At 41.0% G+C, this 23,995-nt stretch overlaps 1 protein-coding gene across 1 annotated transcript; it reads left to right on the top strand.

Annotated features, from left to right (window-relative positions):
- The first annotated feature begins 2,046 nt into the window (after positions 1-2,046).
- LOC123427457 (putative RING-H2 finger protein ATL69) lies at positions 2,047-6,394 on the top strand. Its single transcript, XM_045111512.1, has 3 exons — positions 2,047-2,624; positions 4,219-4,313; positions 5,794-6,394. The coding sequence occupies exons 1-3, from the start codon at positions 2,448-2,450 to the stop codon at positions 6,119-6,121; spliced, it is 600 nt and encodes a 199-aa protein (XP_044967447.1). The 5' UTR covers positions 2,047-2,447; the 3' UTR covers positions 6,122-6,394.
- The last annotated feature ends 17,601 nt before the right edge of the window (positions 6,395-23,995 follow it).

The raw sequence follows: 23,995 nt of genomic DNA, 5'->3' as shown, positions 1-23,995 counted from the left end.
ATCAAAAAGACTAATGTTGGTCTGTGAGGTAAGTCTAGATCTCAGGTGCAACAACAAGGAACTGGTGGGTTTGGAAGGGGCACTACAATTGGTATCAGAGCTTACCCTTGCGATTACACGTGTCTGTGCATGCCAGTGATGCATATATAAGGCACATGTGGATGATGGCGCTGGTGCACACAGATGTGTGTCAAGACAGAACGTTCCTGTAGTTCGACGGGGATGTCTGTTCCTTTAAGGGGGAGGCATATGTGACATCCTAACTTAATAGGAATGACTAAATACTCATATAAACCAAACACACCTTCTTTTCTGGAAGGCCGTCTTAAAGGGAATCTAAAAGTTAAGTGGGCTTGGCTTGGAGCAACCTGAGGATCGGTATCGACTAAATAGTTGATACCAATGCGCATGAATGAGCATAAAGTGTGTAAAAAGATTAGTGTTGATTTGTGGGACCAGTCGATACCTCACGCACAATGATCAAGAACTGGTGTTACACATGGTTTATAGGGAAACCGAAAATATAGGGATGAAAGGAAAAATACTAAAACATGAAGAGGTAATGAAACATATTTAAGGTAGAACGAAGGACAAACGGATGAGAGAACCTTAAGATGTTTTTAAGTAGAAGAGATTTAATTTCCTAAATCTAGTAAAAGCAGCAGAGTGCAGGAGTTGTAATATTGTGTGTTTCCGTTTCGTTGCGAGATGGCGGTTACTCAAATAGGCCTTAGAGGTGACACTGTGTTTCACTTTTGTTCCCTCATTTTCCCTTTTCTTGTACGGACCTTCAGAAATGTGAGCCTTTCTTAGTGGAAATCCACGAGGAGGTTGTTTGCTTAAGAAAAACTTACTTCATAAAACTATATTCATGCATTTTATGTTCACAAAATCAAAAATATTGTCAAGTTTTTTAAAATGTTTGTGTATTCTAGAGAATCTTCAATTTCTAAAAGAAAACGTAATTTTTAAAGTGGTTATGAAAGATTTAAAATGTTTTTTTGTATTTTAGATTCTAAAGGATTTTTTCATGAACTTAGAAACGCTCTTTAAGTTCTCATAAAATCTAAGATGGAAAAAATTACAAAAAATAGAAATAGGAGAAATTAAAAGTAATAATAAAAGGGAAACTAAAACAAAAGCGGAATAAAACACTTCGAAAAATAAAAGAAAACCATCCAAAGTAGTATTATTCCGGCTCAACTAACCAAAGCAACGATCATTAAACTTCACTCGGCTTCGGTTACTCATGGTGGGTTGGGACATTGGCCCAGGTGAGCGACGCCCCCTTGCTGCTCCTCTCCATAAGATTTCCTGAAAGAAGACTGCCCAAAAAAATGTTGCTCTCCATAAGCGGCATGGTAGCCGCCACCGGCCGACGTCCTCGACGGTGAGATCAACCCCGTCATGCCCCTATCATACCTTTCGAGCTCTCCTCCTCGCCCTAATCTATCTCATTGGACTAGTGGTAAGATGTTTTGTTTTGTAACAAAGGGCATGTTGTAATTGCAATAAGGTTCGTGTTGCAAAGGACCATGTCCCAATGTTGAAGATTTTTTTACTTGCAGAATTTCTTTGACATGACCCGTGTTGTAGAAATTAGTGCAATACCACTTGAAAAAGGGCTGATTGCGTGGGCATCAAAGTCATACCAGGTACATCAATTGGTGAGGGTGGCGGTTGATTTTTCCAAATTATCCATCACCTTTTTTTAATATTGTACAGACGCAAGCGCTCATATACACACACATACATTCATCTCTATAAACATACACATGCACACCCAATTCTATGAGCACCTTCAAGGAATTGAGTCGACATATTATCTTGAGATAGTTATCCATCAACTGAGGCTATTGTTGCCCTTAATAAGGCTACTTGTCCTAGATTTCTTTTTTAGAAAAGGTTACTGTGTATGTCTCACATCAGAGAGCAAGAATAAAAAATAAAAAATAAACACCCCACAAAATAGAATCCAATTACTCCTGGGAGTAGAAAAGTTAAAATGTAGTAATCATCATCAATCATGCTCAGCTGCTCAGACACGAGTTCCGGCAGAACGAAGAGACAGCAAAAACAGCTGCGGCATTCCGCCACCTAGCAGTTCCCCACCCGACCATCACACCAACCCGCTCTTCCTTCCAGCCTCCGCACTCCGCCCCCCCTCCCGCTGCAGCTGCACCGTAGCCGGTCCGTCGTTCGCGACCCGTCGCCGTCAAGCGACCACGCCAATCACAAACCGTGGTCACCACCCCACCTTCCGGCCTCCGCGGGCGAGACCCGCCAACCAATGGGCACCCCCTGCCCCAACCTCACCGTTCTCGCGATTCGCCGCAGCGGCGGCCGCCTGTTCGAGCGGTAGGCGGTTTCCCTCGTCGTCGTGGGCGCGGGGGACCTGGTGGCGCTGGCGCTGGCGCGAGGCGAGGGGAGGTCGCGAGGGGGAAACGATGATGTTCGGGTCGGGGATGAATCTCCTCAGCGCGGCGCTCGGCTTCGGCATGACCGCCGTCTTCGTCGCGTTCGTCTGCGCGCGGTTCATCTGCTGCCGCGCCCGGGGCGCGGGCGACGGCGCCCCGCCGCCGGTGGACTTTGACGTTGACTTCCCGGCAGATCTCGAACGCCCGGTGCGTGCCATACCCCCTACTACTTATGGCTCCTCTGTCTCCACACCGATATTCTGCTGCTGTGAACTCCACGCAGTTTACAAGAAGGGAACAAGTAACGCCACAGTGCGTTACATAACTGATGATGAGGTTCTGTTTTGTTTGTATAGTTACTAAAAAATAGGAAGATCCGATACCCAATTTCTGTGTTCATGGGCACATGGACAGCGCCTTTCTGTTCAAGACAAAAAGAAAAAAAAGTTGCTAATTAGTGCTTTACTAAATTTATTTATTCTTGCTATTTGATGATCGACCACTTCAATCTATTACTAGAAAATAGAGATTCAAACGCTTTAGCTTATATTTATTTCGCTAGAACTTCAGTCTCCTCCCATTTTAAACTGGTATTGTGTACCTCTTTTTTTAGTGATAGGCGATGAGCTCTAGCTAGATTCTTAGGGTTGCATTTTCCCCAATAATTGTCTCTACCTTACAGTATCTCTGACTCTCTGTATCTGCTTTCAGTTAGTTTGTGTATAACTACAAGCCTGCAACATAACAGTATTCCTTGGTCCAAATACAAATAACAGATACATTATCCTTAGTCCTTACACATTTAAAGAACGAGATGGGTTTTATTGACTAGAAGATGAGCTCTAGTTAGACTCATAAGGTTACATTCCCCCCAATAATAGTTGCTCGATTGTGCAGCTTATAGTATCTTTGTATCTGCTTCAAGTTAGTCTGTATATAACTAGAAGCCTGCAGAATAACAAATATTCCCTGGTCCAAATACAAACAATAGTTACACGATCCTTAGGCCTTACACATTTAAAGAAGGAAGAAGTGTCACATTCTAATTCGTAGTCTAAAACCAATGTGTTTTGTAGTCACACAGGGAAGTCCTTACACATTTAAAGAAGGAAGAAGATTATCGCATTCTAATTCATAGTCTAAAACCAATGTGTTTTGTAGTCCCAACGGAAAACAGTAAGCTAGAAACTGAAACACCAAAAGGTGGGAGCACTAAAGGAGCTACATAAATCCCAGATTTTACATGATGCCTTTTAAGATATCATCTACTCCCTCCGTCCCAAAATAAGTGTCTTAAGCTTAGCATAATTTTGTACTAGAGCTAGTACAAAGTTGAGACAGTTATTTTGGGACAGAGGGAGTATTAGATAATTTGCTAGTCTGGATAAAAATTCGACAATGTTCTTTTGATGATACCCATCAATTCAGTCTCGTTTCTCTTGGGTTAAATTTTTGGGCATCTCCCTTTTTGAATAAACTTGACAACAGAGTGCAGAAGGAGTATTCTCTATTCATTTGGTTTAGACAACAAAGCACATTTCTTATGAAGTTACTGTTACCAGTTGTACAAGTCATCTCCTTTTCAAAGTTAATGTTGTGATAACTGTAATGTTTGTAATTGTGTATGCATAGTCCACATCTATTTATTCTTTGCCGTTATGTAAAACAGGAACTTGTTAGTGCATGTTCAATCAATACTTTTTCTTAACTCACATGCGAGTTGTAACAATCAGGACAATATAATCAATGTGTATGTCATATCATTATCTTTTATACTTAAGTTAATACCATCCCTTTTTAGGTGGAGGATGCTCATTGTGGGTTGGAGCCTTTGGTTATTGCTGCAATTCCTATTATGAAGTACTCCGAGGAATTATATTCAAAGGATGATGCCCAGTAAGTGCAACTATTTCTGTATGAACCAATTATTACCTGACTTCGCTGTTTTCTGCTCCAATGTATATAATCTCTGCCACCTTTGAAATTTTCTGGAAACTATGGCCACTGGGATTCATGGGCATATGCAAACAGTGGGCCAAGTACCTTGTTACATGGAAATTGGTGGACACTGTTGCAGTATCACCTCATTGTAAATATGGGTACCCCAGAATAGTTTCTAAATCATTATGCACGAGTTATTGAAACAAGAGTTGCTGCAGATATGCATATGCTGAAACTCTTATAAAGTCACAACAGCCTTTTCTTTTCTTTGTTTTCCTAAGTCCCTCGCCCAATGGGTTCTTATACCGCAACAGCTCAAGCATTTGAGGCTTAGCTGGAAATTTCATTAACCAGGACATGAGAAACCCACATGTATCTGTAAATGTGTATGCATTTCCGGTGATGCAGGTCAAAGATCTGCTAAGGACACATTTTATACTTGAAGAATACTTTCATAGTTGTGTAACATATGTATAAAGTAGTTTGAAATCTTGCTGTTAGCTAGAGCAAGTTTATGATGGCAGTTTGTTTTTGCTAAGTCATCCTGGCAAGGAATGTGTTGCCTCCTTTTTGCAAAATAACATAAGGTCTTGTTAAAAAATACCAATCATGTGTAATCCACATTTGTCAAAATTATCCATGCTGTGCAGTATGAAAAATAGTACTGAACCATGCACAGTATTAGGCAGTGCAAGTGAAGTGTTCCTCATTGTTTTTGGTTCTTGATACCAGAAATGAATTTGATATTGAAATGTTGCAGGTTTACATAATTTTTTTGTGTACTACACTATGCACATGTTTAATTTTTTAATTAAATTACAAGTACCAGCACTATCACACCGGCTCCACTCAAACCACCATACCGATGCACATCCTAGTGAAACACAAGCTTGATCTAGAACAGAGGCTGCCCAGATAAATCTACCGTCTACCACTGAACACACGAATTCCTAATAAATGTTGTGAAGGTGCAACACACGGATGCTCGACCCAAGGATCAACCCTGTTTGCAGGCAGCACCACATCAAGCTAACCAGTGAGACATGGCCCATTTCCGACATAAATTGAAAAGAACTCTTGTTTTTGAAAACTGAAGTATTCATTGTCAGGCATTGGAATACTGAGGTTTTAGATTACTACAGTTTTTCAAACATATGTTTTGGAACAGTGCATATGCACTTTTTGTAAATGGCCGTGCAGGAACCTCTGGGGAGGAATGAAATTGTTGAACTGTTAAGAAGTTTTTACACAAGCAAGTCTATTGCTCTCAACCAAACTTGTTTCCACACACTCAGCCAAGCTCAAACTCAGCCCAATATTTAGAAGCTCACAAGACACAAGTTCTTTCTTCAATTCAACAGTTCTTCTCTTTCAACTTAAAGCTAGGGTGGTGTTCAACTATGCCCTTGTTTGATCGGTTATTTTGCTTTGACAGGTGCTCCATATGTCTAAGTGAATACACTGAGAAAGAGCTTCTAAGAATCATTCCGACATGTCGGCATAACTTTCACCGTTCCTGCTTAGATTTATGGTTGCAGAAACAGACTACTTGCCCAATATGCCGGGTCTCGTTAAAAGAGCTGCCTAGCAGAAAAGCTGCTATAACACCTTCATGTAGCAACCCTCAAGTGTGCCCTCGCACTGAGAACTCTGTTAATCCAGCACCTGACTGGCTCCTCCCTGTTCATCATTCTCACAGAGGTCAACAAAGTGGTTTAGACACACAAGGATCAGTAGAAGTGATTATTGAGATACGCCAATAAGCACAGCATGAGGTTGCTATGGAAGAGAGCAAAATGGGAATATGTAATAGGTTTCCTGCCTCATTGCATTGTTGCAGCACCCTAACTGGATTGGCATTGTATGCCACCTCGTTGCAGGTAATGTGTAAACATTTGTTGTACATTTCACATTGTAGATAAGCATATTGTGTTATGACACATAAATACTTTCAATGTTCTTTTCTAATGCACTGTATATTGTAAAAATGGTAAGGAAATATTGGATGTTAGATAAATTCCTGAACTTCTGAATTATCTGCCATGAAGTTCGTCTGGTAGCTTTGCAATAACCTGCGGAGGTGCAGTCCCCCTTCCAGTAAGCTTGTGGCAGCAAGTAGGCAATTTGCTACTTTGGTGGACTGCGCCTGCTTTGAGTTTGAATTTGAGTTTGCTTAACTTTCATTAAGGCAAACTTAGGTGGCAGATTCCATATTTCACTTTGAGTTTGCTTAACTTTGAATCTTCCACTGGATGTAGCTTTTACATTTACAAACAAAACAAAAAAAAGGTCCGAATTGCCCTTGTTTGATCAGTTGGTGTTGGAGGTTTAGGTCTTCTAATTGCCGTCCATTATGGGTAGCAGATTTTTTTTTCCTGAAAACCTCTTAAGTTATCAACGCTGGCACAAGAAGCACCTACCTGTATGTGTATTTGATATGCACATAGATTACACTATGTTATAATAAAGCATTGTTCTAGTGAAAATAGGACCATTAATCACCTTGCACGAAGCATAAATCATCCTCATAGATGCGATATCTCGACGTTGGTTACACAAAAATTGGCAATGATCAAAAGAAGATGCACTTTTTTAGTGTGGAAAAATGTGTACGCCGAAGTAAATGGGTTTGAGGATTTCCATTGCTTCAATTTGATGATGTTAGCAATGTAAGTTTTGTGTGTAAAGACTTGGGTTTTGTTTGATCGAGGTTTAGCACAACTACTATTTGTCTTATACACGTGTTGGATGTATTAGCAATTTTATGATAAATTTAATGCATAAATAAATCCTAATAATAGCGCTAACAATATTAATCTCTAGTTAATCATGTGAGCACATACTAAGCCCATCACATGTAAATATATGATTGTTGAAATATGTCCTAAAGGAAATAATAAATTGGTTATTATCATATTTTTCTATTCATGATAAACATTTGTTATCCATGCTAGAATTGTAATCCGTTCGAACTTAGATGCACGTGTGGATATATAAACAACACTATGTTCCTAGTGAACCTCTATTAGACTAGCTTGTTGATCATCTTAAGATGGTTAAAGTTTTTTAACCATAGACATGAATTGTCATTTAATAACGGGATCACATAATTTTCAAGATCCAACCGTAAGTATATCATTTGATTGTATCACTTAGTTTGTTGCTATTGTTTTCTTTATGTCAAGTATGTGTTCCTAAGATCATGAAATCATGTAACTCCCTCATATCATAGGAATACCTTGTGTGTTATTAAACATCACTTCATAACTGGATGATCATAAAGGTGCTCTACAGGTATCTCCGAGGGTGTCTGTTGGGTTGACGTGAATCAAGACTAGGATTTGTCACTCCATATAACAGAGAGGTATTTATGGGTCCTCTTGGTAATAAAATATCACAAGAAGCTTGCAAGCAATGGACTAAGGAGTTAGTCACGCGATCTTGTATTACGAAATGAGTAAAGAGACTTACTGGTAGCGAGATTGAACTAGGTATGGAGATACCGACGATCGAATATTGGACAATTAACATACCATTGGACAAAGGAAATTGCATAAGGGATTGAATGAATCCTTGACATCATGGTTCGATCGATAAAGATCTTTGTGAAATATGTAGGAACCAATATGAGCATCTAGGTCCCGCTATTGGTTATTGACCAGAGAGGTGTCTCGGTCATGTCTACATGATTCTCAAACCCATAGGGTCTACACGCTTAACTTCGATGACGCCAGAATAGTATTGGGATATGTACGTTGGTAATCGAATGTTGTTCGGAGTCCCAGATAAGATCCCGGACATCACGAGGAGGTTTAAGAATGGTCCGTAGGTAAAGATTTATATATGGGAATTCATATTTTGGCTACCGGAAAAGTCTCGGGTTTTCCGGTATTGTACCGGGAAGCTTCTGGAAGGTTCCGGAGGATTCTAGTGGGGTACAGAAGTCCATGAAGGGTTTCACCACGCCCCTTAGGCCGGCATGGGTTTTGTGTGTGTGTGTGGGGGGGGGGGGCACCCTAGCCTTATTGTGCCAGCCTCCCAAGGGCCCATGCGGCTAGGGGGCTAGAAACCCTAAGGGGCAAGGCTCCTAGGAGGTGTCTTGGAGAGGGAGGACTCCTCCCTCTTGGCCGCCACCCCCTCCCTTGGAGGAGGGGTTAGGGTCGCGCCCCCTCTCCCCTTGCCTTCAATAAATAGTGGAGGGAGGGGAGGGGAGGGTTGAATACAACAAGTCTTCTTTGTAGAGGCAACTCTCTCCCTCCCTTCTCCCGTTCTTACTCGTCCGTAGTTTCAGAGACGCTTGGTGAAGCCCTCCTAGAACTGCTCCACCACCATCTCCACCATGTCATCGTGCTGGTCGAGATCCCATTTACTTCTCCGCCCTCACTTGCTGGATCAAGGATGTGAAGACGTCATCGAGCCGCATGTGTGCGGAACGCGAAGGTGCCATCCGTTCGGCGGTGGATCGGATTGGATCGTGAAGAGTACGACTATATCAACCGCGTAATATATGCTTCCGCTTAACAGTCTGTGAGGGTACGTAGACACACTCTCCCCTTTCGTTGGTATGTATCTCCATAGATAGATCTTGGTGTTCGTAGAATTTTTTTTGTTTCCCATGCAACGTTCCCCAACAGTGGCATCAGAGCTAGGTCTATGCGTAGATGGTATGCACGAGTACAACACAAAGAAGTTGTGGGCATTGATGTTTGGATTGCTTACCTCTTTAGTCTTATTTTAATTCGGTGGTATTGTGGGATGAAGCGGCTCGGATCAACCTTACTTGTCCTCGCACAAGAGACCGGTTCCACCGATTGACATGCAACTTGCTTTGCATAAGGGGGGCTACTGTGTGTCTGTCTCTCTCACTTTAGTTGATTCAGATTCGACAAAGGCGGTCCTTGTAGAAGGTTAAAAGGCAACTTGATTATCATCGTTCTGGCTTTGCATAGGTAAGAATGGTTCTTGCTAGTTGCCCATAGTAGCCACGTGAAACTTGCAACAACAAAGTAGAGGATGTCTAACTTGTTTTTGCAGGGTATGTTGTGATTTGATATGGCCAAGATGTGATTTGATATATGCGATGTATGAGATGATGATGTTTTGTAATAGTTATCATGACTTGAATGTCGATGAGTACGACAACTGGCAAGAGCCATAGAGTTGTCTTTAATTTATTTTTGTGCCATTGATTTACTTTATCGCTATGAGTTAGCAATAGTTGTAGAAGCAATAGTTGGCGAGGCAACCACGTGATGGCACAATGATAGAGATCATGGTGTCATGCCGGTGACGATGAAGATCATGTCGGTGATGATGGAGATCATACCGGTGCTTTGGATATGGAGATCAAAAGCACAAGATGATGATGGCCATATCTTGTCACTTATTGATTGCATGTGATGTTTATCTTTTAGGCATCTTATTTTTCTTAGGATGATGGTAGCATTATAAGATGATCCCTAAATTAATTTCAAGATAAAAATTGTGTTCTCCCTAAGTATGCACCGTTGCGAAAGTTCGTCGTTTCGAAGCACCTCGTGATGATCGGGTGTGATTGACTCTTTGTTCGCATACAACGGGTGTAAACCAGTTTTGCACAGAATACTTGGGTTAAACTTGATGAGCCTAGCATGTACACACATGGCCTTAGAACATAGGAGACTGAAAGGTCGAACATGAGTCATATACTAAATATGATCAACATGAAGAGGTTCACCATTGAAACCACCTCATCTCACGTGATGATCAGACTTGGGTTGGTGGATTTGGATCATGTCATACTTAGACAACCTGTGGGATGTTGATTTAAGTGGAAGTTCATTAGTAATTTGATTAAATTAACCAATTATCATGAACGTAGCCTAAATGTATTTGCAAATTATATTGTATATTAATATCTTGCGCCATAGCTCCCATGTACTTTAATACGTTCCTAGAGAAAACTAAGTTGAAAGATGATGGTAGCAATTATGCAAACTGGGTCCGTAATGTGAGGATTGTCATCATTGCTGCACATAAGGCTTATGTTCTTGATGAAATGCTCGGTATGCCACCCCCTTAAGTGTCATCTGTGGATGTTGTTAATGTCTCGCAGGGACATTCTGATGACTACTCGATAGTTGAGTGCGCCATGATTTACGACTTAGAATCGAGTCTCCAAAGACATTTTGAACGCCAAAGAGCATATGAGATGTTCCAAGAGATGAAATTGGTATTTAAATCTCATGCCTGTGTTAAGAGTTATGAGACCTCTAACAAGTTCTTTTCCAGCAAGATGGAGGATAATAGCTCAGCCGGTGAGCATGTGTTCACAATGTCTTGGTGCTACAATCGCTTGAATCAAGTGGGAGTTAATCTTTCATATAAGACAATGATTGACAAAATTCTCTAGTCACTACCACCAAGCTACTAGAGCTTCGTGACGAACTATAACATGCAAGGGATGGAGAAGATGATCCATGGGATATTCACGTTGTTTTACGCCGCAGAGGTAGAAATCAAGAAGGAGCATGAAGTGTTGATGGTTGATAAGACCACTAGTTTCAAGAAGAGCAAGGGCAAGAAGGGAAACTTCAAGAATGGCAAGCGAGTTTCCACTCCAGTGAAGAAACCCAAGGTTGAACCCAAACCCGAGACTGAGTGCTTCTATTGTGAGGGGAACGGTCACTCGTAGCGAAAGTGCCCCAAATACTTGTTAGATAAGAAGGCTGGCAACATCAACAAAAGTATATTTGATATACATGTTAATGTTGTGTACCTTACTAGTGCTCGTAGTAGCCCCTGGGTATTTGATACCAGTCCATTTGCTAATATCAGTAACTCAAAATAGGAGTTGCGGAATAAATGATACTGGCAAAGAATGAGGTGACGATGCGTGTTGGAAGTGTCTCCAAGGTTGATGTGGTCGCCATCATCACGCTCGCTCTACCTTCAGGGTTAGTTTTAAACCTAAATAAATTTTATTTGGTGCCTATGTTGAGCATGAACATTATATTGATCTTGTTTATCATGAGATGATTATTCATTTAAGTCAGAGAATAATGGTTATTCTGATTACATGAATAATATCTTTTATGATCATGCACCCAATATGAATGGTTTATTGAATATCGTTTGTAGTGACACACATGTTCGTAATATTGATGCCAAAAGATGAAAAGTTAATGATGATAGTACCAATGGCGGGGTCAGGGATCCAATCATGTGTTGTCAACTGAATGTTGTGTAGTTAGATGTATGTATTTATAAGATTTTTTGGCATGATTTCTTGTTCATGAATGTTTCTTTTGCAAAAAGCAGTGTAGTCAATTGACTACCCAACTCAAGTGTGGCACACCACTGGATGGTACCACATACTTGTGGCACTGCTGCTTAGGTCATATTGGTGTAAAGCGCATAAAGAAACTCCATGCTGATGGATCTTTGCAATCACTCGATTTTGAATCGCTTGAGACATGTGAACCATACTTCATGAGCAACATGACTAAGACCCCGTTTTCCGGTACGATGAATCGGGCAAGTGACTTATTGGAAATAATACGTATTGATGTATGTAGTCCAATGAGTGCTGAAGCACGCAGTGGATATTGTTAGTTTCTTACCTTCATGGATGATTTGAGTAGATACGGGTTTATTTACTTGATGAAACACTCATATGAAGTTTTGAAAAGTTCAAGCAATTTAAGAGTGAAGTTGAAGATCATCGTGACAAGAAGATAAAATGTGTACTGTATGATTGTGGAGGTGAATATCTGAGTTAAGAGTTTGGTATCCATTTAAAACAATGTGGAAATTGTTACAAAACTCATGCCACCTAGAACACCTGGGTGTAATAGTGTGTCTGAATGTCGCAACCGTACTCTATTGGACATGGTGTGTTCTATGATGTCTTTTATCGGTTTGACACTATCGTTTTGGGGTTATGCATTAGAGACAACTACATTCACTTTAAATATGGCACCATCTAAATCTATTTAGATGACACTGTATCAATTATTGTTTAGTGAGAAACCAAAGCTATCCTTTCTTAGAGTTTGGGGATGCGACACTTATGTGTGATAAGCTTGAACTCAAAGTGGAAAAGTGCATCTTCATAAGATACCATAACGCAAGAATTGAGTATACCTTCTATCATAAATCCAAAGGCAACGTCTTTGCTGCCAAGAATGGATCCTTTCCATAGAAGGAGGTTCCTCGAAAGAAGTGAGTGGGAGGAACGTAGAACTTGATAAGGTTATCAGACCTTCACTTGAATTGGAAAGTAGCACAACACAGAAAGGTGTTACTATGATGCGTACACCAACTAAAGAGGAAGCTAATGATGATGATCATAAAACTTCAAATCAAGTTACTACCGAACCTCATAGGTCGACAAGGACACGTGCTGCCCCAAGTGGTATGTTGATCTTGTCTTGGACGTCATGTTGTTTGACAACGATGAGCTTACGAACTATGAGGAAGCAATGATAGTCCCGGATTCCGACAAATGGCTAGAGGCCATGAAATCCGAGATAGGATCCATGTCTGAAAACCAAGTATGGACTTTGGTAGACTTGCCCGATGACCAGCAGGAGGACACATGGATCTTTAAGAACAAGACATGCGTTGATGGTAATGTCACCATCTATAAATCTCTACTTGTTGCAAAAGAGGTTTTTGATAAGTTTAAGGAGTTGACTACGATGAGACTTTCCCACCTGTAGTGATGCTAAAGTCTGTTGGGACTATGTTAGCAGTTGCTGCTTTCAATTATGAAATCTGGTAGATGGATGTCAAAACAATGTTTCCTTAATGAAAGGTTGTATGTGATACAACCATACGATTTTGTCGATCCTAAAGATGTTAGAAGGTATGCAAGCTCCAGCGATCCTTCTATGGACTGGTGCAAGCATCTTGGAATTGGAATATATGCTTCGATGAGGTGATCAAATCTTTTGGGTTTATACAAGGTTTGTGAAGAAACTTGTATTTACAAGAAAGTGAGTGGGAGCTCTATAGCATTTCTGATAAGTATACGTGGATGACATATTTTTGATTGGAAATGATCTAGAATTTCTAGGAAAAATAAAGGGTTATTTGAAAGGAGTTTTTCAAAGGAAGACCTGGGTAAACCTACTCACATATTGGGCACTAAGATCTATGGAGACCTACTCACATATTGGGCACTAAGATCTATAGAGATAGATGAAGATGCATAATAAGACTTTCACAGAGCACATCCCTTGACAAGATTTTGAAGGAGTTCAAAATGAATCAGTCAAAGAAGGAGTTCTTGCGTGTATTATAAGGTGTGAAGTTGAGTAAGACTCAAAGCTTGACCACGACAGAAGAAACAGAATGGACGAATGTCGTCCCCTATGCCTCAACAATAGGCTCTCTACTGTATGCCATATTGTGTACCACATTTAATTTGTGCCTTGCCATGAGTCTGTGAAAGGGTTACAAGTGTGATCCAAGAGTGGACCACTGGACAGTGGTCAAAATTATCTTTAGAGGACTAAAGAAAAGTTTCTCGGTTATGGAGGTGACAATGAGTTCGTCGTAAAGGGTTACGCCGATGCAAGCTTTGACACCGATCTAGATGATCCTAAGTAGCAATCCGGATACATATAGTGGAGCATTCAATTGGAATAGCTCCAAGTGGAGCGTGGTAGCAACATCTATAGTATGACATATAGATTTTCAAAGAACACACATATCTAAATGTTGCAGACTCATTGACTAAAACCTCTCTCACAAGCAAAACATGATAAAACCCCCAAACTCATTGGGTCTTAATCACATGACGATGTGAACTAGATTATTGACTTTAGTGCAAGTGGGAGACTGTTGAAAATATGTCCTAGAGGCAATAATAAATTGTTTATTGTCATGTTTCCCCGTTCATGATAAAAATTTATTATCCATGCTAGAATTGTAATGTTGAGAAACTTAGATACATGTGTGGATACATAAACAACACCGTGTCCTGATACTCGTGATCTGCGTTTGGTTTTCCGTGAAGAGGAACGGGTTATCGCAACACAAAGTGGGTAAGTATTTACCTCGGTTATGAAACGAAGGTTTATTGAAACAATATGAATATCAGCCACAACCGTCCTCAGCGGTTGCACACAAAAGAACAAACAGCTTGCACCCAACGCGGGCAAGAGGGTTGTCAATCCCCTTGGTCTCATTATTTGCAAGCGAATGAGGTGTGTAGATAATTGTAGTTAACTGTAAAATGCAAAAATAAAATAAATGGCAGCAAGGTATTGGAGGTTTTAGCAATATATTGTGAATAGACCCAGGGGCCATAGCTTTCCCTAATGGCATCTCTCATGAAAATAGTACACAGTGGATAAACAAATTACTGTTGGGTAATTGATAGAAGAACAAATAGTTATGAGATTTTCATGGAAATGATCATGTAAATATAGGCATCACGTCCATCAACAAATATGCTGACTCCTGGGTGCACCTATTGCTATTAATTCACTTCAAGAGTGCTTCTGTGCTAGCCTCTCTACGTATTAAGTTCATGCCAAACAAAGTAATGCTTGGCCTCTCTACGTATTAAGTTCATGCCAAACAAAGTAATGCTTGGAGTAATATGACATGATGTAGACAAAGTAAACTCAACCAATATAAATAACCTCCATTATTTTACCCTTAGTAGCAGCAGCACAAAGACGCAACTTGTCCCCTTCTATCACTAGGATATAGAAACTCACCAGGTTGAACCTACTACAATGCACCTCTCTCATCGAAGAAATATCAATCTAGTTGGCCAAACTATTTCAATATATTGGAGAGAATTACGAAGCTATCATAAGAATCATATTATATATCAGAGGACTCAAATATTTATCATGAATAATCTGAACATAAACCCACAATTCATCGGATCCCAACGAACGCACCGTACAAAAGAGTTACATCATATTTATCAAAGTGAAGATGCGATGATCATTGTATTGAAGATCAAAGAGAGAGAGAGAGAGATAGATAACCATCTAGGTGCTGCCATGGACTCGTAGGTCTATGGTAAACTACTCACACATCATCATGAGGGTAGCAAGGTTTATGAAGAAGCCCTCCGTGATCGATTCCCCCTCCAACACAGTGCTGGAACGAAGCTCGAGATGGCCTCCCATCGGAACACATACTTTCGGCGGCGTAAAAAGTGTTTCGGGACATCCCTCGAAGGTTTTAGGATAAATAACAATTTACAGGCTAGAGAATGGGTCCGGGAGAGCCATGAGCCATCATGCCATGTCCCCCTAGGTCGCGCCCTGATGGCTTGTGGGGGCATCGTGCACCCTCCGGCCTTTTTCCGATGCTCCACGGTCTTGTTTTGGTCCAGAAAAAATTCACAAAAAGTTTCAGGTCAATTGGGCTTCATTTGGCACTGGAACGTGAAAAGTGGAAAAACATGCAGAAAACAGCGACTCGCACTGGGCACTGGGTCAGTAGGTTAGTGCTCAAAAAATTATAAATTGGTATGTAAGTGCCTAAAAAGTGTTCTAAAATGATAACATAATAGCATGGAACAATAAAAAATTATAGATACATTGGAGACGTATCAAGCATCCCCAAACTTAATTCTTGCTCGTCCTCGAGTAGGTAAATGATAAAAACAGAATTTTTGATGTGACATGCTACCCATGATTTAATCTTATGGATGCATGCTCAATGAGAAACGATGAATTAGAAAATATCAACACAACAATATTTATAAGTATAAGCAGCAAAATAATTAATTTTTCAAAGTGTACGATCCTCAAAGATTGTTTCAACTCTTTACATCTTTATTATATTAGCAAGGGATGGCTCCATCTTCACCACATAACTACAAATGTCAAGCAACACGGTGCCCTAATCAGGCAATTGGGTCGTACTTTTTCAATATGCATGAAGTTTTTATTCTTCACGTAATACATGAGCGTGAATCATTGGACATATTATATGGGTGGAATAGAGTAAGGTGGTAGGTTTCAAAGGGGTTGAAAAGTGGAGAAGATAGTCTTGTATCAACTAGGCATACAAATTCTCCATAAATTTTCAGGTCATTTTGAGAACTTCTATTTCTGCGCAAAAACAACACCATGGCAATTCTGCTGAAAACAGCGTTAGTCCGGGTTAGTTCCATTCAAATCATGCAAATTAGAGTCCAAAACAAGGGCAAAAGAGTTCGGAAAAGTAGATACGACGAAGACGTATCAACTCCCCCAAGCTTAAAGCCTTGCTCGTCCTCAAGCAATTCAGTTGACAAACTGAAAGAGACAAAAGAAAAACTTTTACGAACTCTATTTGATCTTGTTGTTGCAACTACGTCTAACTCATAACCAGAATTTCAGCAAGATCACAAGCAAACCACATAAGCAAATGACATCTAGGTCTCACGGTAAACCCATATCAATGGCATAATCAACTAGTAGCAAATAATAACAAGTCTCAAACGTCAACACTTCAATCAAAACAATCATGAAGCAGTACGAACAGATGGTATCTCGCTAGCTCTTTCTGAGACCGCAAAACATAAATGCAGAGCACCTTCAAAGATCAAGGGCTGACTAAACATTGTAATTCATGGCAAAGAAGATCCAGTCACAGTCATACTCAATATCAGATAAAAGCAAAGCATAAAAATGACAGAGGTGATCTCTAATTGGTGCTTTTATAAAAAGAGGATGACTCAACAGGAACATAAATAGGCAGGCCCTTCGCAGAGGGAAGCATTGATTTGCAGAGGTGCCAGAGCTCAAGCTTTGAAAACAGAGATAATAATTTTGGGTGGCATGCTTTCATTGTCAATGCAATGACTAAGAGTTTTCACCATCTTCCATGCTACACATGCTATAGGCAGTTCCCAAACAGAAAAGTAAAGTTTTGACTCCCCCACCACCGATTAATCACACTCTACGACTAGCTGAATCCTCAGGTGCCGTCCATACCAACATCAATCCAGGGGGAGTTTTGTTTGCAATTATATTTTCAATTGGAGCATGGAACTCGGAATTCCAATTACCGGCCCCTTTCTCGTGAATGATAGTGAATAAAAACATATCGAGGATAACACGCCTAGCATGGAAGATATTGATAGCCCCCTGTCACCACATGAGCGGTTCGGGCATGCAAAACAGATTATTTCTTGAAGGTTTAGAGAGTGGCACATGCAAATTTACTTGGAACGGCAGGTAGATACCGCATATAGGTAGGTATGGTGGACTCATATGGAACAACTTTGGGTTTATGGAAGTGGATGCACAAGCAGTATTCCCACTTAGTACAAGTGAAGGCTAGCAAAAGACTGGGAAGCGACCGACTAGAGAGCGACAACAGCCATCAAAGTGCATTGAGATTAACCAACATTGAGTGCAAGCATGAGTAGGACATAAATCACCATGAACATGAATATCATAGAGGCTATGTTGATTTTGTTTCAACTACATGCATGAACATGCGCCAAGTCAAGCCACTTGAATCATTCAAAGGAGGATACCTATCATACTACATCATAGTCATCTCAAAATTCATGTTGGCATCCAAGGCAAACCATTATAAGCTCCTAGCTAATTAAGCATGGCATGAGAAACTATGATCTCTAAGTTGTCATTGCAAACATGTTTCTCTCACAACAAAGCTGAATCAGGAACGAGGAGCTAGTCATATTTACAAAAAACAAAATAGATCGAGTTCATACCAGCTTTTCCAGGCTCAGTCACTTCATCATATATCGTCATTATTGCCTTTCACTTGCACGATCGAATGGTGTGAACAATAATAAGAGTGCTCGTGCATTGGACTAAAGTTGGAATCTGCAGGCAAACACAAAGGAGAAGACAAAGTAATATGGCTCTTTAACAGATAAACAGATATGCATGCGAGAGCCACTAAACATTGTAACCATGGTCTTCTACCTGACCCAAAGAAAAAGAAAACTATCTACACGGGAAAGCTCCCAACAAGCAAAAGAAGAAAAATGAAATCTTTTTGGGTTTTCTCAAACTAGACAAACATACGAAAAGAAAACAGAGAAAACGAATATAAAATAGCATGGATGATACAGTGGCAAAGTGTGAACACCGACGAACAAAGTGAAAGCATAAGCAAGAATGTAAAGTCGGTGAGAAACACGTACTCCCAAAGCTTAGGCTTTTGGCCTAAGTTGGTCTACTCCCAAGGAGGAAATAACCAGCTCCGGGGTACTCCGGAGTGGACTGAGGATGCCACTGCTGTGTGAGCTCCTCTGGCTCCCACTGATAAACTGGCGTCTGGTACTCGACTGGTGGCTCGGGCACGGGCACCTGTGGTTGGGATAAGGCCCAATATGCATAGATGTCCGAGGGCATAATAATGTACCTGCCTGCATGAAGATTGAACAAAGAGGGAGCGGGCAAAGTAATAGTCTCACGAGTACCCTGACTAAATACCAGGTTATAAATCATCCTTCTATTTATATCTCTATCAAGAAAGTCATGGCGAACCATGCTATCGTAATCTAGATATCTCTCAGGAAGAAGAATCTCTTCTTCCTTGTCCAGTCTAATAGGTATCTCAAAATGTCTGGCAAGACGAGTAGCATAGATACCTCCATAGACAACGCCTTTAGAATGGTTCATGTTCAACCGTTGAGCTACTATAGCGCCCAAGCTATAAGTTTTGTCATTATAAAGGGCTTCACGCAAGACCGCAAGATTTGGGGAGCTAAGGGACCCAGCTTTCCCATGGCCAATCAAACATTTTCCCACGAATAATGAGAAGTACCGAAGCACAGGAAAATGTATGCTAGCAGCTCTAGTGCAAGACACTCCTCTCTCCTCTCCTACAACAATTGTATCGATGAAAGCCTCCAAGTCCCGTGGATGAGGTTCATGAATATCCCCAACAAAAGGCAATTTGCAAACATTGCAAAAATCCTGGAGTGACATGTGCTGGGGGATATCATATAATTTGAACTCAACCATAGGAGGATTCTTCCTCGGATAGACGTTAAAGCTTTGTACGAAGATATTAGTGAGGAGGAGGTATTGCGGACACTTATCTTCAACAAAGGCGGTAAGGCCTGCGTTCTCCACCAAGTGATAAAAGTCCTCATAAAGTCCAGCGGCGCGTAAGAACACATCACTTGGCCATTCGCACGCTCGAACTTCTGCAATTCGAGGGACCGGATACTTGGGCTTCTTCTCACCTCCATCATCCTTGGGGTCACGGCTTGAAGAGCCTCTTAAGAACCTCCTCATCTTTTCCCTTTTCTATCTCTAAAAAATTCGGAATTTTTTAGTGACTCTAAGGAAAAGTGAACAAGGCACAACTAAACTTGTAGCAACTACTCCCACAAGTGCCTAGAGGCCATATTATGCATCAAAACTACTTGGGACCAGCTAAAACTAGCATGCAAAGCTCAAGAACAGGGTCACCAAGGCAGCAAAAATACGCGGAGTATAAGGCACTAGAGCAAAAACTAATTGGACCAATGGAGGAGTCACTTACCAAGGAGTAATTTCCCCAAAACAGTTCGGAGAATGGTGCTTTGAGCAAGGAGATCGAAAATCCCAGCAAGAAGAGCAAGAACACGGGTTTGAGCTGCGAAACGATTTTTTCTGGAGGTAGGAGAAGCAGATGGGAGCTAGAATGAGTGGAGGGGGTGCATGTGGGCCCCACAAGCCAGGTAGGCGCGGCTAGGGGGGGTGCCCGCGCCTCCAGGGCTTGTGGCCCACTGGTGCAGCCCCCAAACTAGCTCTTCGTGTCAGTATTTTTCAAAAATTCCAGAAAAAATCATACTTGATTTTCAGGACGATCGGAGAGCTATTATTTTTGGGGTATTTTTCCACGGGACGCTAAAACAGAAAACAGGGAAAACTAAACTAAATCTACAATTTTTCTTCTAAGCAACCGAAGGTGAAAGCTTGGAATAGAGGTTTGTGACTCCTCGATTCATCCATCTCATGGTCATCGAAAGAAATCCGACAATGAGGTTGATCGAGTCTCCTTGACAGACCTTTTTGAATCGCAAAAGAAGACGGAGAATTTTTGAATAGTCACTGGGTCACCTCAATGGGAATGTGTATCTCCCCAACAAGCAAAGCATACTTCATCTTAACAGGAGGAATAGGGCATTCAAAGCTCCAAATAAGAATCGATGAAGTTTTTTCGATAGCATTGATGCAATGTACTCGATATTGTTCATTGGGAAAGTGCACCGTATGCTGGTTACCGTTGACATGGAAAGTGACATTGCCTTTGTTGCAATCTATAACAGCCCCTGCAGTGTTTAAAAAGGGTCTTCCGAGGATGACCGCCATGGCATCGTCCTCGAGAATATCTAGAATAACAAAGTCTGTTAAGATAGTGACGTTAGCAACTACAACAGGCACATCCTCGCAAATGCCGATAGGGAAAGCAGTTGATTTGTCGGCCATTTGCAGAGATATTTCAATGGGTGTCAACTTATCCAGTTCAAGCCTACGATAAAGAGAAAGAGGCATAACACTAACACCGGCTCCAAGATCGCATAAAGGAGTTCTAACATAGTTGTCTTTAATGGAGCAAGGTATAGTGGGCACACTGGGATCACCTAGTTTCTTAGGAGTTCCACCCTTGAAGGTATAGTTAGCAAGCATGGTGGAAATTTCAACCTTAGGTATCCTCCTCTTATTAGTCACAATATCCTTCATGTACTTAGCATATGGAGACATCTTGAGCATATCTGTCAAACGCATTTGCAAAAAGACAGGTCTGATCATTTCAACAAATCGCTCAAAATCCTCATCATCCTTTTTCTTGGATTGTTTGGGAGGAAAGGGCATGGGTTTTTGAACCCATGGTTCCCTTTCTTTACCATGCTTCCTAGCAGCAAAATCATTCTTATCGTATCTCTTATTCTTAGGCTGTGGGTTATCAAGATCAACACTAGGTTCAATCTCCACATACTTATCATTGCTATGTTGAGCATGTTCATGAACATCACTATTGATATCATCATTAGGCTCATGTTCATCACCAGATTGTGTTTCAGCATCAGAGGCAGAGACATCGTTTGGACTCTCAGGTGTAGCAACAACAGGGTTGCTAGTGTGCAGCTTCCTATCATCTCTCTTCTTCTCTCTAGGATGACTAGGTGCATCAGTGCTAACTCCTTGAGAATCTTGTTCAATTCTCTTCGGATGACCCTCAGGATACAAAGGTTCCTGGGTCATTCTACTGCCTCTAGTGATGACTCTGACAGAATTGTCATTCAACTCATTGAGCAAGTCATTCTGAGCCTTAAATACTTGTTCTACTTGAGTAGTAACCATAGAGGCATGCTTACTCAGAAGCTTAAGATCATTGACGTTTCTGTCCACACAAGCACTTAAATGACTAAGCATACGAGCATTCTGTTCCAATTGTGTGCTAACATAATCATTGAAACTCTGTTGTTTGGCAACAAAGTTATCAAATTCATCCATGCATAAGCTAGCAGGTTTATCAAAAGGAATATCACTCTCATCGAATCTACGCAGATAATTTACTTCTACTACATGTATCGGGTTATCAAGACCATGGATCTCTTCGATATGTGGTAGATTTTTGACATCTTCAGATTTAATGCCTTTCTCTTTCGTAGATTTCTTAGCTTCTTGCATATCTTCGGGACTCAGGAATAGAATACCTCTTTTCTTCGGAGTTGGCTTAGGAGGTGGTTCGGGAATAGTCCAAGCATTCTCATTGCACAAGATATTATTCAATAGGATCTCAGCTTGTTCTACGGTTCGTTCCCTAAAAACACAACCAGCACAACTATCTAGGTGGTCTCTAGAAGCATCGGTAAGTCCATTATAGAAGATATCAAGTATTTCATTCTTCTCAAGAGGGTGATCAGGGAAAGCATTCAGTAGCTGGATAAGCCTCCCCCAAGCTTGTGGGAGACTCTCTTCTTCAACTTGCGTAAAGTTGTATATTTCCTACAAGGCAGCTTGCTTCTTATGGGCAGGGAAATATTTCTCAGAGAAGTAGTAGACCATATCCTCGGGACTACGCACACAACCAGGAGCAAGAGAAGTGAACCAGGTCTTAGCATCATCCTTTAGCGAGAAAGGAAACAACTTGAGGATATAGTAGTGGCGAATCTTTTCCTCACTAGTGAATAGGGTGGCTATATCGTGCAGTTTGGTAAGATGGGCTACAACCGTTTCAGAATCATAACCGTGAAAAGGATCAGATTCGACCAGAGTGATTAACTCAGGGTCGACAGAGAATTCATAATCCTTATTGGTCACAAAGATAGGCGAAGTAGCAAACTTCGGGTCGTATTTCATCCTAGCGTTCAGAGATTTTTCTTTCCACTTGTGCAGTAAATTCTCAACATCATAGCTATCCTTACACGCAAGTAAATCCTCAGCTATCTCTCCCTCCATAACATAATGCTCAGGCATATCAGGCAATTCAGGCATAATAGCAGGTTCTACTTCAATAGTATCTGCAGTTTCAGAAGTATCATCACATCTAGGAGCAACTCTTGCAATTTGTGCATCAATGAATGCACCTAGTGGCAAAGCAGTATCAAGCATAGCATCATCATGCAAAGCAGTATTAAGTATAGCATCATCATAAGCATCATGGGCAGCAGAAGTGGCAACATCAAGCACATGTGACATATCAAGATTTCTAGCAGGAGGTGGTGTCGCAAACTTACTCATAACTGAAGGTGAATCAAGTGCACAGCTAGATGGCAGTTCCTTACCTGTCCTCGTAGTTGAGGGCAAGACTTTAGTTCTTGGATCTCTCAGATTCTTCATAGTGACCAGCAGACGTAAATCCCAAGTGACTCAGAGAATACAGCAGTGCTTCCCCGGCAATGGCGCCAGAAAAAGGTCTTGATAACCCACAAGTATAGGGGATCACAACAGTTTTTGAGGGTGGAGTATTCAACCCAAATTTATTGATTCGACTCAAGGGGAAGCCAAAGAATATTCTCAAGTATTAGCAGTTGAGTTGTCAATTCAAGCACACCTGAAAGATTTAGTATCTGCAGCAAAGTATCAGTAGCAAAGTAGGGTGATAGAAGCAGTAGCAACAGTAACCAGTAGCAGCAAAGTAACAACAGTAGCAACAGAGTAACATCAACAGTAGTGACAACAGTAGCGACAAAGTAACGTAGCAAGGACCAGTAGGAAAAGACTCGTAGGTATTGGATCGGTGATGGATGATTATGTCGGATGCTATTCATCATGTAACAGTAATAACACGGAGAGATAAGTAACTAGCTCCAGTTCGTCAATCTAATGTAGGCATGTATTTCGTATGTAGTGATACATGCTTAGGGAAAAGAACTTGCATGACATCTATTGTCCATCCCTCCCATGGCAGCGGGGTCCTAATAGAAACTACGGGATATTAAGGTTCTCCATTTAATAAAGAACCGGACCAACGCATTAACACTTGGTGAATACATGAACTCCTCATACTATGGTCATCTCCGGGAGTGGTTCCAGCTATTGTCACTCCAGGGTTGCCGGGTCATAACACATATTAGGTGACTACAACTTGTAAGATAGGATCAAGAACACACATATATTGGCGATAACATAATAAGTTCAGATCTGAAATCATGGCACTCTGCTACTTCTCAAACAACAACGCCAAAAATTGACACGTTGACGGAGACTTGCCTG

Source organism: Hordeum vulgare, chromosome 2H (assembly GCF_904849725.1).
Source record: "Hordeum vulgare subsp. vulgare chromosome 2H, MorexV3_pseudomolecules_assembly, whole genome shotgun sequence".
Classification (NCBI taxonomy): Eukaryota; Viridiplantae; Streptophyta; class Magnoliopsida; order Poales; family Poaceae; genus Hordeum; species Hordeum vulgare.
Note: the sequence above shows the minus strand (reverse complement) of the source record. Positions and strands in the feature narration are given on the sequence as shown.